General features: G+C 37.7%; 1 protein-coding gene across 1 annotated transcript in view; it reads right to left on the bottom strand.

Annotated features, from left to right (window-relative positions):
- The window catches only part of LOC107664742 (prolyl 3-hydroxylase 2-like), a 54,819-nt gene extending 37,879 nt beyond the window's left edge, over nucleotides 1–16,940 (bottom strand). The window contains exon 1 of the mRNA XM_016455392.1: nucleotides 16,533–16,940. Within this exon, the coding sequence (XP_016310878.1) occupies nucleotides 16,533–16,940 (408 nt within the window). The remainder of the gene's footprint in view (nucleotides 1–16,532) is intronic.
- Nucleotides 16,941–17,529: the final 589 nt, after the last annotated feature.

The raw sequence follows: 17,529 nt of genomic DNA, 5'->3' as shown, positions 1-17,529 counted from the left end.
AGTTGTGTAAATACTGTCATACTAACAGCTGTCTGAATAATTTTGGGTTGATTGTAATCCATTACATGCCTTTCTATCAAAGTTATCTAACATTAGATTAGACTAGAATTTGTTCTGACACAGTTTAACTCTGAGTTCTTGTCGTATTTTATTACCATTTTCTAAACTATAGCAAATAAACTGTGATAATGTGAGAAATGTTGAAGGTGTCTGAATAAATTTTGGTTTGACTGTATCTATTTGATAAATTAAGTTAACCAACTAACATTATACATACTCTTGGTTTCTGTACCCCATATTTTAAAAATGTACAAATACAATAAAAATATCGGTATCGGTACTCGGTATCGGCAAGTACCAAAAATAAAAGTATCGGTATCGGTCGAGTACTGGAAAAAGTGGTATCGGTGCATCCCTAGAAATAAGTGCTCTAAAGGAAATAAATGCTCTAAAGTGCTCCAAAACCTAGTGAGCTGCCTACTTACAGTAGTATTGTAAGTCATCATAGACATGCTCACAAGACAAAGCTTGTTCCATATATAGGGAACATTATGCTATCTTATAGGATACCTTATTTAAACTGACTTCTGAAACAGCAACAACAAGCTTATTGAAAATATTCATTCAAGATGGCACGAGTCAAGAGAAATGGGTCGATTCAATGCTATCTCAAGACCAAATCGTACATATTTTACAAGGTGGATAATTCATACAAATTCATACGACCTCACTCATACTCATAATTTTGTACGATTTCTGTCAGGGGTAGGTTTAGGGGCGGGGTTAGGGGTGGTCATTCATATGAATTCCTACAAATTTGCCACCTCGTAAAATATATACGAATTGCCTTGAGATCGGGTTGGTCGATTTCATTCAGCACGTAATAAGTATGATTAAGTATTGATAAAATGAGCTAAATATTGGACCATATGACCATATTTGTGTGGATTATGTTTTTTTGCTTAAAGTATTTTGTTTTTAGCTTAGCAAAATGTTAACATCAAACTACTGGAATCAGCATTGTATGATCTATTTTCTTCATAGTTTTGCACCATTACAAGAACTTTGAAGACTATTAAAAAAACACCTTAAGAAGGTTTGCCAGCTTAGCTTGTTTCCCAGCCTGGTAAAGTTGGTCTGCTTTGCTGGTTTGAATGTATTAAAGGCTTTTTTGGGACTTGATCAGACCAGCTTAAATCAGCTAAGACCAGCAAACCACCTTAGGTTAGGTAATTCTTGTTTAACAGGGACATGATAGGTGAACCTCAGAAAAAAGGTGTCGAGAAGCCGCTAACATTAACATTTAGGAGTGTGTCAAGCAAACATTGCACAAGCATGTGTTTAAAATAGTCAGAGAGAACTCTTATCGCTCTCTCGTGCCTCTAAAACATTGCACCCAAAAACAGGTCTCCCAGAACAGCGAGTCTAATGATTCTACCAGAACTGCATCCAGTCTACACTTAAGTGAGTGTGACAGTGGATTCAACACAAATGCTTTCCAGCTTCACACACTTTAACTGGAAACACAATGCATGCTCTCAGCAATTTCTGGGAGACTCGTGATCAAACATTGGTCCTACACAAGTCTGCTGGCAAACAATGAGAGAGCACATGTCTGTGGTTGCAGACTAGCATGCATTTACATCATCCACCCAATTCTGACAGCAAGGTATGATCCAGACCAAAAATCTCTGACGGTCCTGTGCTATTTGCTTTCTGGCCAGTTATACAGGAAAGACTTAAGTACAGGCTGGGCTTTCTACACAGGTGTAGCTTTAAGTTAGAGCATATTCAATCCTCAAATGCTGCAGTAATAAATAAAATACGACCCCTTGGATTCATTCCATGCTGATTCTGGGATGTTGCCCTTAGGGGCTGTAAAACAAGTAGCCGCTGGAGCCAATAATCTGTAGGCAATAATAGAAAACGGAAAAACATGCTACGTAACATCATGATTCAATATAGATGTCTCGGACGGGAGTAATGTACCATATGTCCTAAAGGTTTTGAGACTCACTCAATCGTTTTTATTAGTGGGCCATGCAGGAACTACTTAAACGTGACCGTAGGCACGATGACGCATTGAAGTGCATCTAAAGTTATATACATATTTAATAAACATATTTAAACATGGACTCTATTAGCGGGTATGGTAATAGAAAACACAGGGTGTCTGTATTCCTGAAAAAAGGAAAATAAGCATTTGGAGTTTACAGAATGGAAGTACTGTATACACTCGGTTACGCTTAAGGCAAGCGCACCCAGAGGCCTGGTCAGTGGGTTAATTAAGCTTCCAGAATAAGCCAAGAGTGACGCAAAGCCAGATGGCATGTCATCACCGGTATAATTAGTATGATATGAAATGCCATTATGACCTCACCATTGAAGTGCTTCTTAATATCGAACCACAGCCACAAGCAACATTGTGGCTGCGACAGTAGAAGGATGGAATGATTAGTAAACTTAGTTGGGTTAAACTTGACTGATGGTGTGATTGAAAGAGGGATACAATACAGTTATTTCTGGATTGTGAGATCACCCTCATAAACCCTGATGTAGGATCTCACTGGTTGGTCTAGAAAGCTAATGTGGAAAAAAGTCCATGTCATCCATGTCTTTCTGGTTGCAAACTCTTGAAATTTCCTCATAGAACTCAAAGGACCTGACCTAGAAATACAGTTCATATAAATCACTCAACTGTATTACAAGGATCAAGGGATGTTGTCCAGGGATAGGTTGCCTGTTTCAAATATTTATGCACTTCTTAAGCTCACACCTTTGGTGTACGTATTAATGACTGCTAAAGCAAGCAATTTTCGTCTTAAATCAACCCCTGGGAGTGCTTTAAGATTCCAAAGGGTTCAGAATGCAGGGCAGCCAATGTGTGGGAAGTGCAGATGGGAGTATTGAGTTACCTTCTCTACTGAAAGGAAGGCACATCCGTTGTCAAACAATCCCTTGCCACACACCTCCCAAGAGATCTAGATGCCATCAAACCCCAGTCAGAAAGTTGACTAAGTCAGTCATCAGGAATTGGGAGTTGTCATGTACATGGCATGGCATGGAGAGGAAGGAATGATTCCCCCTAACCTTTCACGTAACTCCCTGTCAAAAGTCAATCTTAACTACCATCCAAGTGGCTGAAACGAGACCGGGGAGTATAGGAAAAGGGTGACAGGTAGTTTTAGGAATGAAATAATTGGTCTGTGGTTTTGGAATTGAGAGAAAACTAGATAGGACATACTGTAAAATCTTGGGAAACATGCAGGAAAAACATTAGTGAGGTAATGGCTGATGTTCCCACTAGGGCAATTGCAGCAGGGTGTACTTAATTACAGTGCAGGTGACAGCTGAATGCTTGACGTTAAATTCTTTGACTTTCACTGGCACTCCAAACGGTAAGTCAAAGTAAGCTATAGTTACAGGCTGACATAATACTTGGCTTCTGTGCAAAGCCCAGGGGCTGCGGTAATTGTTTTCAAAGCAAATTTCCATGTTCTTCCCTGACAGCTCTTGGGTGAGACTTAAAGGAAAAGTTCAGAGAGAAAGGGACCAAAAAGGGACCTTTTCTGTGTAGCTCTCAAATCTCATTTGGGCATATTAACATTTGGCATTTGTTTTTTTTTTTGAGTAGATAATAACTAGGGTTGGGAACCGATAAGTTCTGTTTTTTTAAAAGAACCGGAGCCGTAAGCAATTTCTAAGTTTTGGTTCCGAAAACGGTTCTGGTGCGACACGTGACCAAGCGCTGTGAGCAACCTTGCGCCGGCGTTTCCCGTAAAAGATGTCACAAACCAAAAAACAGAAACGCCGCCCTGCCTCTTTAATTACTGAGCACATTGTTTCCCATGACGCGCACTCCACAGACACTCCGCGTCTTTAACTGCCGAACACATCGTTTTCCATGACTGTACGCGCACTCGCATCTTTGATAAATGTGCACGTTGTTTTGTCTGACTGTACATGTACTGGCAGCACGCAGCTCCTGCCGCCACTAAATTACATTATATTTGTCCCATATTATCATTAATATACATACTGACTTCAACTTGGACAACTAAATAAATAGACTGCTATTGTTATGTAAGTATGAGGGTTAGATTATTTAGTGTACAGGTCATTTCAAGAGTGATAAACAAAGTGATAGAAAATATTTTCATGCATTTTAAATGTTTAAAAATGTGGAAACCACTCATTGCATCACACCATCTCCTGACTGCATTATTATTTGTAAAATAGGGGCTTTATGCAGTGTGTATACATGGTTATAAGTATACTATTTCATTAATTTAGGGAAATGAACAAGTGTCTTAGCCCTCAAGGGACTATTTGGCCAACCAGCTTATTCCTGCTTGAAAAGCAAAATGTTAATGATAGTGTAAAAAAAACATAAAATTTGAAGCACATGCATTACTCAACATTACTTACTACCTTCCAGCAACACCACATTCAATTCAGGTAAAAAAAAAAAAAAAAAAAAAAGTTAAATGGAACCGGAATCGGAACCGGAAAATTTCTAACGATACCCAACCCTAATAATAACCCATAAAAACCATTAGCATTACAATACTTATTGTAATACTTATACAATACTTATATAGTGTACGAATACAGTTGAAGGCAAAGATAAAAGTTTTTTTATAAACAAGGACTGAAACTTTAGCCTGTCCTAAACCTGCAGTGCTTTGCAGGAGAGCTTTCTCAAACATGTCAAATCTCATTGAGACACCAGAAGTTTGAGGCCATGAGAGCCTCGGTGAACTCAAGTTAAAGGACTCTGAGATTCTGGTGTGTGTTTCCAACGGACAGAACAATGATTAAAAACACACCTATGACATTAAACACCAGATTCCAGCACTTCTTTTGTGCTAACATGGTGTGAGAATAAGCACTCAAATTGATGTGAAACCCTCTGTGGCTCTGTTACAAAGTTTGGAAATTCATAGAAATGGTCTTCGAAGAAGGAAATTCTGCCTGCACCATCAATGAGATCACAAAAACTTTTATAATACATTTCCAGCAGCATCCTGGGATGAAGGTAGCTCCTGTTAACTACAAGGTGACAGAGCATTGAGACCATGCATACAACCAAGGTAGGAAATGGGATACTAATACCTTTAGGTGTTTTTGCTGCGGGGTTGTAATATGTCTTGCAGAAAACAAGTGATAGAGCACCTCATATGCATGTTTGAGCAAAAAGAACCAATGGTTCCCATTGACAAGCACATACATCTCTAACATAATTTTTCTGAAAGGACTAATAAGAAAGAATGTCCAGCATTTGCAGTGTTGTAAGTATACAACCAGCCGACTAAGAGACTTGAGTATTAAGAGAACTCCATAAACCAAAGCGGTCTCAAACTGGTAATTTCATACGCACACTCCAGCTCTTTAATTGATGCCACATGCCAAATAACTCAATCAGCGGACACACTTGAGGCACATGTAACCCATGAACCCCCTGCAGAGTTCCTCTAGGCCTGGACTACTATCAGCCAGCCATCTGCTCTAAATACCCACAGAACAAAGCAAATTTCATCAACGCCGCCTATAAAAATTACTTCTTCATGAAGATATAGCCAGAGCCACCACGCAGAGCTCCCAACTAGTCATTAAAATCTTTATTTGTATCACCGTTGGCTTAGAAACTGTTTGTAAAGTTATCTTTGGAAGGATCAGAAAGGGATGGACCAAATATTCACGGATATCAAGCCAATATCCAGGTTCTGTGTGGAGCGGTAAGACTTTATGAAGAGTGTACACAACTTTAAATGCCAACTGATAGTGCTCTGGAAGACTGTTCCAGATGGTTTGGACCTAAAGTAAACCCCTTCTTCACATTACAAACAGCTGCAGTTGTCTCAGACACATGTCTCAATGTATTGCCCATGATAATGACATTAAAACCACAAAGACCAATATGATTCAAATTTACCCTGCTTGATATAATAATAGAGTGAACATTTGTAAATCAAAAACAGATTTATAAACAATGCTTTCTGCTTTGAATTTTGCATCACGCTTCACATCTGTGTCATCAGTCATCATAATCATTAGGAACCAGAATCTGACACGGTATCAGCGATTTTCTTTTAAATTAAAGATGAACTCGATATTCTTTCTTAATGCATATATAAGAACAAATGACTTAGGGAAGCGAGTGAATGATTCATCTTAAAAGACAAGTTCCAGGTTCAAAACAAGTTCGACAGCAGCTGGAACCACATCTGTACATTAATTTGACTAGTCCCTCCGTTTGCCTAAACAAAGATCGTGTTTACAGTAATGCATTTACACAACTAATGTTCAGCGGTCTGTAGCTGGATGATCTTTGTGTTGATGTTTTGATGAAGCGCCTGCGGTTTCTACTGCTATGACAGCACAGATTAAATATGCTTTAATGGAACAAAAGTTGCAGGTTTAACCTGCATCTCAATACCGTGCCTTTCCAAAAAGCCCCTATTGAGTTTCTATGTGTGAAGATTTAACATTGAAGACCACTCAAGAGTAGTCCAAAAAAAAAAAAACACTTTCCGTTGTTTTATTGCACACAATTCAAGCACGAACAAGTGACTTCAAAAGCCAACAAGTGTCGGAATCTCCCTCTCTGCAATTTACTAAGGTGATTTGATAATTCCACAGAAGTTGCAGAAAACAAATAGAGTAATTGTGGTCGGGAGGTGTGACCCCCAAGCTGAGAAATGATTGGTGGAATTTCAGTTGGGAAACATGTTTATGTCAGAGTTGAGGAAAGTAATGATTAAAGCGATGTTGAGCACGCCCATGACAAGAACGTACAAGAAAATGAACAAGATTCAAATACCAAATTGACTTTTCCATATTAAGACCCGGAAAAATAAATGACACGAGAATTGTAGTCTTTAGGGCAGTTCATAATGTAACATGGGACATGACCTGAGCTTCCACAGTTCATGAATCACACTTACTTCAGTTTCCACAGTTTAGTGGTCGACGTCACAGGGTCTGTGAATGGAAGCCCTGTTTCTTCAACTACTGAACCAGCAGGCTAGAATGTGGCTTCCAGCAATTATACACATGAGTCACATCCTGCGGGAGCCTGAGTCTTCACAACTATTAGCCGACATCATCATCTCAGCAGACATGCTGAGACTACACACTGTCTGTGTTTAAAGTTGGTCTACCACAAGTGTAGGAACGTGTACTTTCATTTGTTAAATGATACCAAACCCCGGATGATTTTCACATGTACTCTGCACATATCTCAGCATGCTTACACTACACCAAGACAACCCAAAAAAACTAGACAGGTTCTGTAAAATAATATTTGCCTACAATAGCATGATAGAGAGGGGGGTGGGGGTGGGGGGGGGAAGAGACAAATCTTAAATCTTAGGCTGTAAATCCTGACTTATTTTTAAGAAAATATATATTTTTTAAAAATGGAACAGCTTCTTGAACTTTTAGACAAAATAATAAAATTAAATACATACATACTTACATATACTTAACAAAAAAGTTTCCAAAAGTGTATTTTATGGCTTATAATATGGTATGTTACAGTGAGAATAGGGAACTCATAGTAAATATCTATCTATCTATCTATCTATCTATCTATCTATAGTGTGTGTGTGTGTGTGTGTATCTGTACTCTGGTTTCATGTGGTTTTGAAAAAAAATGTAAACCATTTTATAGTAATTTCAATCTAAGTTTAATTTACTGGCTCTGTAAAAAATGTCAAAATTCAACTAAAAAGTAATAAAATTTTTCTTACATCTTAAATACGTTTATATAGCTTCATCATTATTCTCATAAACGGCTTATATAAATATATATATATATATATATATATATCATATCATTACATTTCTTTTTGGAGTGAAGCAACATGATATTTTACAGCCTGAACTAACTTTTTCTTTCCATAAAAAATTCTAATTATCTGATATTTTATATTTTATTTGAGACTTCCTGACCTTCGCATTCAGTCATGAAGGTCTGCAGGTGTCCTCTTTTTGACATCATTTCCTTTTTATGTCCCCCCCCACCAATAAGCAAAATGTTATGCTTCTCTTAACATGCACCACTAACATGAAATGCAGATACAATGAAACAGCACTCAGTGGTGTGGCGCTCACATGTCCAACTTTCCAGGAAAGTACTTTGACACGTTTCAACGCTGGAGAGACTAGTGAGGTTTATTTATGTAGCGAACCTGAGACCTCCTCAGCTTTTAGTCAAATCCCACAAGATTAAATACATGAGAGAGTGAAAGTGCAGGGCAAAGTGATTAGAAGGCCAATATGCTCTCCAGTGTAACCATTCGCCAACAATGGAGCAGTGTACTTTACCCCACTAACCATACATCTGACCTTCAGTAGAGGTCTGAAGAGTTGAGACTGAAATCAGGCCTCCCCATTGGGCCGTCTAAAAATCCTGAGTTCATACTGAGCAATTGTCTTAAACTTAAGTGGTAAAATGGAAGAAAATGGAAGAAAGTACATTTAAACCAACAGAAGAACTTCAAACAAACTGTTCCCAGTGAATTACTGCATAAGCAAATAACATATATGCTGCATCCCAATTCGCATACTATCCGTCCTAAATAGTATTCGAAAATAGAATTAGTATGTCCCAAATCATAGTATGTTTAAAAAAGTATGCCAAAGATTCCCGGATGGTCCTCCACTTCCGGTTAGAATTGTAAGTGCAGATCGATGCACACTCTAATGGCTAATATTGCCCACAACACATTGAGCGGTGGACGAGTATTCAATTAGAACTACAAACACGCATTAAAAGTGTTAAAAAAAAACTACAAACATGGTGGATATACGCGACCAACGGACAGGTAGATAAACGGATTTGAGTGATAAATAATAAATGTCTAACCTGATGAAAAAAATATAAATTGAATGTTATCCACGTTATATTTCATCTGCGGCAACACTGTGAACTTTTTTAATGATACTTTTGGTCATTAACTTTTAAATGCATCATTATACAAACACATGAGCAGAGTTCTCGGCATGATAGACCCGCCCGCGACTGGCAGATCAACGTACCTCTTAATTTCTCTCCAATATGATAGGAAATCAAATTAAACGAAATGTGGATGATGTTAACTGTGATAAGATGATTGACAGGGCAGTTTAAACAGTGACAGAATGTATGTAACTAAGCAACAGAGCGTAAAGACGCAGTTATGACGAAGTAGTATGTCCCAAAGCTTGCCTACTATTCTTCTACATACTCAAAAGTATGTACTTTTTCTTCACAAAAAGAGTACATACTTTTAGGGCATAGTATAAGTAGGCGAATTGGGACGCAGCAATAGTGTCAATAAAATGAGCAATGAAAGATCTCATCATCTGGCAAAAAAACTGTGCAATGACTTGAATAGGATTATGATTGTGTCCAAAAAAATGACATGACTGAACGTTTTTCCGCATTCACATGTGCTCCTGACATCCAACCCTCCTTCCAACAGTGCTCTACATCCCCATATGACAGTACACTAGCTTGCCGCTCAGGTATTTGTTGACACCAATGTGAGCAGTGAGTTACTGTGGAGGTGTCCTGTTACAAACAGATGCAGACATGTAGTGGAGTTTGTTCCAGGTCATTGCAGGGTCCTGGAAAACAAAGCCAACTTTTGCTTGTCATTTATGAAAGAGACAATGAAGACGTGCTGTAGATGAGGAGATGAAAGAGATGAAGCAATGAACATCTTAAGAAAAAAAAAACTGTTTAAAACTTGTGTAGTAGATTGTGTTTTTTTTTTTTTTCATTGCTGTGGACGGTGTGTGGCCCAAGAGGTTATGCTGAATTACTGCAAGTAATAAAAAGACGCATGTAAATAATGCATACTTTACTTGCCATGACGTATTTAGTGCAAATAAGACTTATTTTTATGGGTGTCTGTGGGTTAAAAAAAAAAGTTTTTGTGGAACACAAAAGGAGATGTTTGCAGAATGTTCTTCCTGCTCCTTTCTGAAGCCGTCAAACTTCAAAATGGACAAAAAAAGCATCATAAAGAAGAAGAAAAACAGTCCAAGTCTTCTATAGCCAAACAATAGCGTTGTGTGTTATTTCATTTGCGTATTTTTGGCATGCCAATGACATCAAACACCATTTAAGTAAATGACTACTTAAATGTTGGCATATTCCTCATAAAAACTATCATATGACTACAAAAAACTTGTATAATGCATAAGTAATAAAGACTGCTTTTATGGTACTTTTGGAGCATCTCTTGTGAAAAAGAAGTACACTTTAGTATATTTTTTATTACAAAAAGAGTACTTGTTACAAAAATAATATACTTCAAAAGAATATATTTAATGTTTTCAGACACTTAACCCTCTAAGCGCCAAAGTCGCAAAATTGCGTTTTCTAATTTACATTAGATCTCTATCTTTAAGCCTTTTCAAGCCACAAGCTTTTGAAATCTTGATGTCAAAATCCAGAATTTTTCCAAAAAAACCCTGGCGCTCCATTAGCAGCTCAGTCTTTTACATTTATGTCAGGAAAAGGACCATTTACAACCAAATGTAATTTATTGCACACAGAACAAAACCTGGAAATATTGTTCAGAATATAAACTGCTTAATCAGCCATTTTCAGTAAGATTTAACGTTACTAAATATGTTTTTGTGTGCCTGCTTTTGTGCGTTTAACTTGAATCACGTCCAATAGCTATCTGTTTTAAAGCAGTGGGGAATTCACTCGTTGATTTGCTTAGTGTACTTTGCGATTCTGTTGGCAAACATGTATATAGTGCATTCTATTCGACGTGTTTATTGCTAGCGCTGCAAAAATAGACAGCGCAGACTTTACAAGTAATTCGCTTGCAATGTATCTGGTTGCCATGGCAACCTCACGCGCTTGCTGCGGCTCTAAGACATCAGTAAAACTGCTTAAATGGTACACGGAGTGTGAATTTGTACGTTTTCTACAGAAATGCTCAAATGTTTTTAAAAGTTTGACTGACCAAATCGACTGGCTTGGTTTCAAGTTCCCCAAGTTCAAACGTCAAGCTACGCCTATGCTGGTGTCATATGTTTTAGCTGTATGGAAAAGAGCAGCATGGACATTCTGCAAAACATCTTTTACTTCCTAAGGACAAAAGTCAGTCTCAGAGTGAGAACTGAATTTTAATTTTCGAGCGAATTATTCCTTTAATTCACTCTGTCTGCCAGATACTACATGCAAGATTAAGAAGGTTAAAACTGGACATGGTCTCAGATGACCAAAATAGAAATGATTTCCTCTTCACTGACACACGTGCACCAAATGCAGAGCTATTATTTTGATGGATTTCCTGTCACTTTTCTATGCAGGCAGAGGTGCACTGCAAAAAATCGAAGCGTTTGCTCTAAATATGAATAAACACACTTTAACAGATACAGAAACCACAGTGGGGCCCTTGAGTTTCAAGACGACCTTTTACCACACTATGACGACTTTGCTCTCAGAAAACCAGCTGTCTTCAAATTTTTGATAAACATTTGTAATACTAAACACTGTTCTTCATAGACTCAGAAGGAAGCCATAATTTCATTCAAAATAAGCGCAAGAGAAGCCAAGTGCGATAGAGGAACACTGTTCCAGACTGCGGACAGCCGTTTGTCAGAGCAAACAGATGTTTGCTTGGCTGCCGCATCCCGTTTTCCACTCTTTCTCAGGCTTTGCCAAAATTCCCCCAAGAGTCTTTTCATTCATCAGCTTTGCCCAACAGCTCTAGGTCTTTCCTGTGACCCCGCAGGACTCCTAAAACCAAGGCAAGCCAGGCTATTCTATCTTTATGGAGTCGCATTATATCTGACGCAGTTTTACGAGGGCCTAAATCAAAGAAGATCCACCGATAAAGTGGAATATGCGACGTAAATCAAGACTTGTACTGTATATCAGCGAGCTGGAGTAGCTATCTAAACCAAAGACTTGTTGTTTATCTCCACTCTCGGTCAAGTACAAAATTCTGGCTTGTGATCTGGAAAACAAAGCCCCCCGTGAGATACGCATCTGCTCGACGAAGTAGCTCGATCTTGCAGAATTTACAGTCTCTTGGAAGCACATGCAATTCAGTTGTCGTGTTTTCTTCATCATAATCCCAGGCTGGGCCACTTATTGTGCAACGAAATAAGGCAATATGCCCACACATTCCTGCTGCGCTGGTATCCGCTTAGAGTCGGTCATGCAGAAAATGTTTGGCAGAGGAATTGCCATGCTGTCTGGCCTGAGTGTGTTGATGGGCACGAACCGAACCACGCCGAGCGGCTGGGGAAACCCGACACACACACACACACACACACACACACACAGGTGCACCGTTTGCTTAGTATTCAAGTGCTTGCATAGCTAGAATGACAAGCTTTGGCAGTCATTTAGCTTATTAAAAGGAAAACATATACGGTGGGGTTTTATCATAAACTATGACTGGATATCTTCTTAATCACTGTATATTAAATTCTGCCGAGTTGATGATGAGGAAAATAGGCTAATGGTGGAAAGAATGTGATACGATGCTGGCACAGTGCAATTCAGGGTTTTTCCATGATGTTATCTGTTCTTGCATTGGTTGTATTACAATAGATATCGGTTGGGCTTTTTAAGGTTCTGAAAATAATGAAAGACAATAACAGCGACACTGAGGTCACAGCTGGGACACTAAACTTCTGAGTTTCAAAATATATCATTTTAGAGACACAATAAATGATTTGGGGGAAAAAAAGACTATTTCCTTAATTACAAATTGATTAGGTCTACTAATAAAAGTGAGAAATGCATAGTCTTTTTCACATTTAACAGTTAGATATAGCTCAATATCAATATTAAATAAGAATATTAATTTATAGAATTACCATGTTAAACTTCGTAGCAATATGATCACATAAATAATAATAATAATAATAATTTAAAACTTTGTAGCAGTATGCTGGCATAAAAATAATAATAGTTTTAAATGATACATTATTTTAATTATTTTGATTTGATTTTAATTTTAAATGATAAATTATTTAATTTTAAATTATTATAACTTAAAACAGGTTCAGGTGTGTTTAATTGGGGTTGGAGCTAAACTCTTCAGGACAGAAGAGCCTGGGCCCTCCAGGACCGAGTTTGGGCACCCCTGACTTAAAACTTTGTAGCAATATGATGGCATAAAATATTTTAAATTTATTTTCATTTAAATTATAAATTATTTTAATTTTAAATATTATAATTTAAAACTTTGTAGCAATATAATGGCATAAAATAATAATAATAATTATTATTATTTACAACTTTGTAACAAATTATGATGGCATGAATAAAAATAAAATTATTATTATTATTAATTTAAAACTTTGCAGCAATGTGATGGCATAAATAATAATAATATCAATGAGAAGAAGAAGAAGAATAGTTATTTAGTAAATACTGTATCATTTTAACAGATATAGCTCAAAATAAAGATAATAATAATACTTTACTAATAAATATTTGCAATCTTTTTTTTATTATTCTAAGAGTTTTTATTGCTGTGGTCTAATAGTTATTTGGTAAATAAAAACAACTTTAAAACGTTAAAAAGTTGAAACCACTTAAATTTGTGATATCTGCATATAGGCTCTTTGACACTTGAAATAATCATAAAATATTGGTTGTTGAGTAAAATACTCATTTATTTCGACACCTGTTACCTGTCAACCTGTTACTGATTCAGTGATTAATTCAGTGCACGATTCATCACACAGATTCAAACCGGTAACTTAAGGTGATTATTTTAAATCGTATTGAACAACTTTCAAAAGTCAGCTCAAAAGAGCTGTCTGTGCTTGAATCGGACTACACATCTCATGCTATTTTTTTATGCAAGTCCGTGAGCACAATACAACAGCAAGATGTGATTTTGCAAAGAAAATTTTGCTTTTGTATCACACCAAATTCAATTCAGACTGGCATTCATAACGGTAAAATATGACTCAGCAGCGACAGTGTACAATGAAACGGTGCAGAAAACCATTTCCCTGTCTGTCTGCCCCAGTTCACAATTAAAGTGAACCCTCAGTCGCTTTACACGTGACAATCTGTCCACAATGCGAGGAAAACAGGCATTTTTGCTGAGCTTTGATCTTTCTCTGATTCGTTCTTTTGATGCGAAAGGAACTAACCAATGACAGAGCAACAGGGGGCACGACTGCTGGCACAAAACTCACCCTTTCATTACCCAAAACAAGCTGCTGCCTTTCCTTTCAGAACAGCAAACACACTTTAAGAGGAAAACAAAATATTTGCCTAGATAAATGCTGATTGACCGAGGAACACAAACACACAGACTTGTCAATGAAGTAACAGTTGGCGCCTGTTTCCCCTTCGTCCAGGCCGAAAAAAGCCTCATTATGCCAGGAATATGATGGGAAAGAGGGCCATGTGGTTAAAATATCAAAGAGCAGTGGAATGTTATATATTTTCACAAATATCACCCCATATATACACATATAGACATCTCTTTATGACACTGACCGAGCAGGAGTGCTGACAGGAATGTGTCTGATCTCTCGCCTGGTCATCGGTAGAACTGTGCTGACTTCATCTGCTGCTCTTCTCTCTCTATTAATCACTTTCCGTCCCTGGGCAAAGGCACGAGTCTGATTTGGCTCACACAGACCACCACTCTCAGAATGTCATGCTCTGTTCCCATCTGTCTGGACTGCTGTCCAAGCACTGTTTTAAATATCTCAATCATTTTAGGATTTTAAGTTGAAGACTTACGACATACAAAACACTCTCCAGAATAGTTGTCTGTAAGGGCCTATTGAATATTCAATACATTTTCAACCAAAAATGTAAATTTGCTGAACATGTACTCACCCTTAAGCCATCTAAGATATTGATGAGTTTGTTTCTTTATCAGAACAGATTTGGAGAAATGTATAATTGCATCACTTGCTCACCAATGAATCCTCTGCAGTGAATGGGTGCCGTCAGAATGAGAGTCCAAACAGCTGCTAAAACCATCACAATAATCCACACCACTCCAGTCCATTTTGTGAAACCAAAAGCTGCATGTCTGTATATATATATATATATATATTTTTTTACCAGTGAACAAGTCATTTTGTCTGAATCAGGAGAGAAATATGCACAGATCAAGATAACTTATACGCAAAAACATTTCTAAACAATTATGTTGGTGGATTTTGATGTGAGAGGACAATAGGGTAAGGACTTTTTAGCCAAATATATTTTAAAATATTTTTAGCCAAAAGCAACAGCTAAAGTTACTTTAATGATGTATTGTTTTTTTCTTTTTACAAATATACAGCTTTCCACTTCACAAGATTAGGGTCATGTGGATTAATTGTGGATTATTGTGATGTTTTTATCAGCTGTTTGGACTCTCATTCTGACGGCACCCATTCACTTAGGATCCACTGGTGAGCAAGTGATAAAATGCAAAATTTCTCCAAATCTGTTCCCATTTAAGAAATAAACTCATCTACATCTTGGATGACCTAAGGGTGAGTAAGTTTTCAGCAAATTCTCATTTTTGGTTGAACTATTCCTTTAAAACATCAAAGCTCTGTATTTACAATATGATCCTGACAGCCTGCTAAAACACCTAAAAGGTATCAACTACCTCACAACATTTACTATGGTAATATAGTTTCCACAAAAACTGAAAGAAAAAAAGCATTAAAAAAAATGAAATCCCACATGGAAAGAAACTGAAATATTATGTAAAAACTTCTACAAATGTTGTAATATCTGTAAACCTGTAAAAAATTGTTTTTTTCATTGATTAAAAAAGCTTACAGAATCTTTTTGTTGTTTTGTATAATATTCTTGATTTAGTAGTTTGTGAAAGTGGCTAATATAACATTACCACAGATTTACAACTTTACTTACTATGGTATTTTGCAGGAACTATGATTTTATTTTTTGGCTTAATAGTCAAAAACTGTGTATGGCCTCTCTTTGCAGTTACGTATCGCACACTTTAAACCCTGCGCCATTGTAACATTAGGTTGGGGGAGGACTAAAATGCATGTGAATCGTTTGAAGGTGAAACCGGCACACACAAACGTTCTAGAATTTTCCTCTGCTACAGTAGCTCTCAGAATTGCGTAACGAGCATTTCGTACCACAAATTTCAATTTTAATTTATTTACGAGGGCGACTAACAGAAAACGAAGGCGGTGTGTCTTAAGCTTGTGAGCTGCTGCCTACACAGACAACTGGCCAGCATAGGCGCTTTTGACCGGTTTAATTTGAACGTTCGAATATAACACGCATAAACATTTGATCCAAACATAAATTAACACGCCGAAATTATCGATTTGAATGACCTGAACATGCATAACGTTGACTAAAAATGTTGACATTCAACGCGTTTCATTCGAACGCACAATGTTCAATTCGAACGTTAGAACAGATATATATTGATGCTCAGGAATGTTAAATTCAAACGTTGAAGTACTCACATGATGCCCAAAATACTATGTGGGCACCTCACTGTACACTGTATGGAACCTTGCCCTGCCACGTCTATAAAACTTGTACTCACTTTTCTGTAGGCAAGTTGCAGGTAGTTATAGGGATTTCTTCGATTGAAATCTTGAATGGCATCCTCGCTAATTTTATGCATGGATTGGGCTCCAATTTTTCCCTCAATGCATTGATTTAAACAATGCCCTCTATAGAGGATCACTTCAAAAATCTTATCAGTCAGAAAGCTGTCAAAGCGATGCTGGTCACTGCATTTCAGCCTGCATCTGATTCGGGTCTGGCGCACTTCAGAGAAACTCTTCAGCGCGCTCTCCATGTACCGCACCACATTGCCATAGTCTCCTTTATAAAAAGCCTCCACTCCGTTATCATGAAGCAGGTCGAACGGTTCCAGGGTGGCCGATGACAGCAGAAGTGCCTGGAGGATACATGTCAAAAAGCCGTAGATTTTGAAGTTCACATCCATCTTCTGGAGCTGCTGCGTAATAGTGCGCAAAATAATGCGCTCTGAGAGTGATGAATAAACGCAATCCCGGCGGGTCTAGTGGATGTTACAGAGGAAACAGGCTAATGAAAGCGACGGCTTAACTACCGTTCTAAGCTTCGAGGCAGTTTCGTTGTCACTCATAATGAATGACCGATTACTGGGGACATTTTTAGCATGACCCCCGTCCCTCCCATCCATTCTGTGCTGACTCCTCCCCTACAGCCCACACAAGAAGGAAATAGGCTAACAATTGTTTAACATGACGGATGTCTGACGTTTTATTTATTTTTTTGCACAACGACATATTAGTGCTTCTGAAATGTATAACTTAAAGAAGTACTTAAAACAGTCTTGTCTCTATTACAGACAATAGGCTACACTGATTCACAGACATGACTTTCTAGTGAGATGATTCTCACAAAGCCCTCGAAAGCGAAGACCTCCTGTCGCCGCTTCAACATCTCCCTCTAGAGGATAGAAATCATACTGCAGCTCTCCTGAAATTCCACAATATTAAATAACGTTTATATCAACCAATCAGGGTTTAAAATGAACTTTTTCACTCCCC

The sequence above is a fragment of the Sinocyclocheilus anshuiensis genome, unplaced genomic scaffold, assembly GCF_001515605.1.
Source record: "Sinocyclocheilus anshuiensis isolate Anshui unplaced genomic scaffold, SAMN03320099.WGS_v1.1 scaffold417, whole genome shotgun sequence".
In the NCBI taxonomy this organism is placed as follows: Eukaryota; Metazoa; Chordata; class Actinopteri; order Cypriniformes; family Cyprinidae; genus Sinocyclocheilus; species Sinocyclocheilus anshuiensis.
Note: the sequence above shows the minus strand (reverse complement) of the source record. Positions and strands in the feature narration are given on the sequence as shown.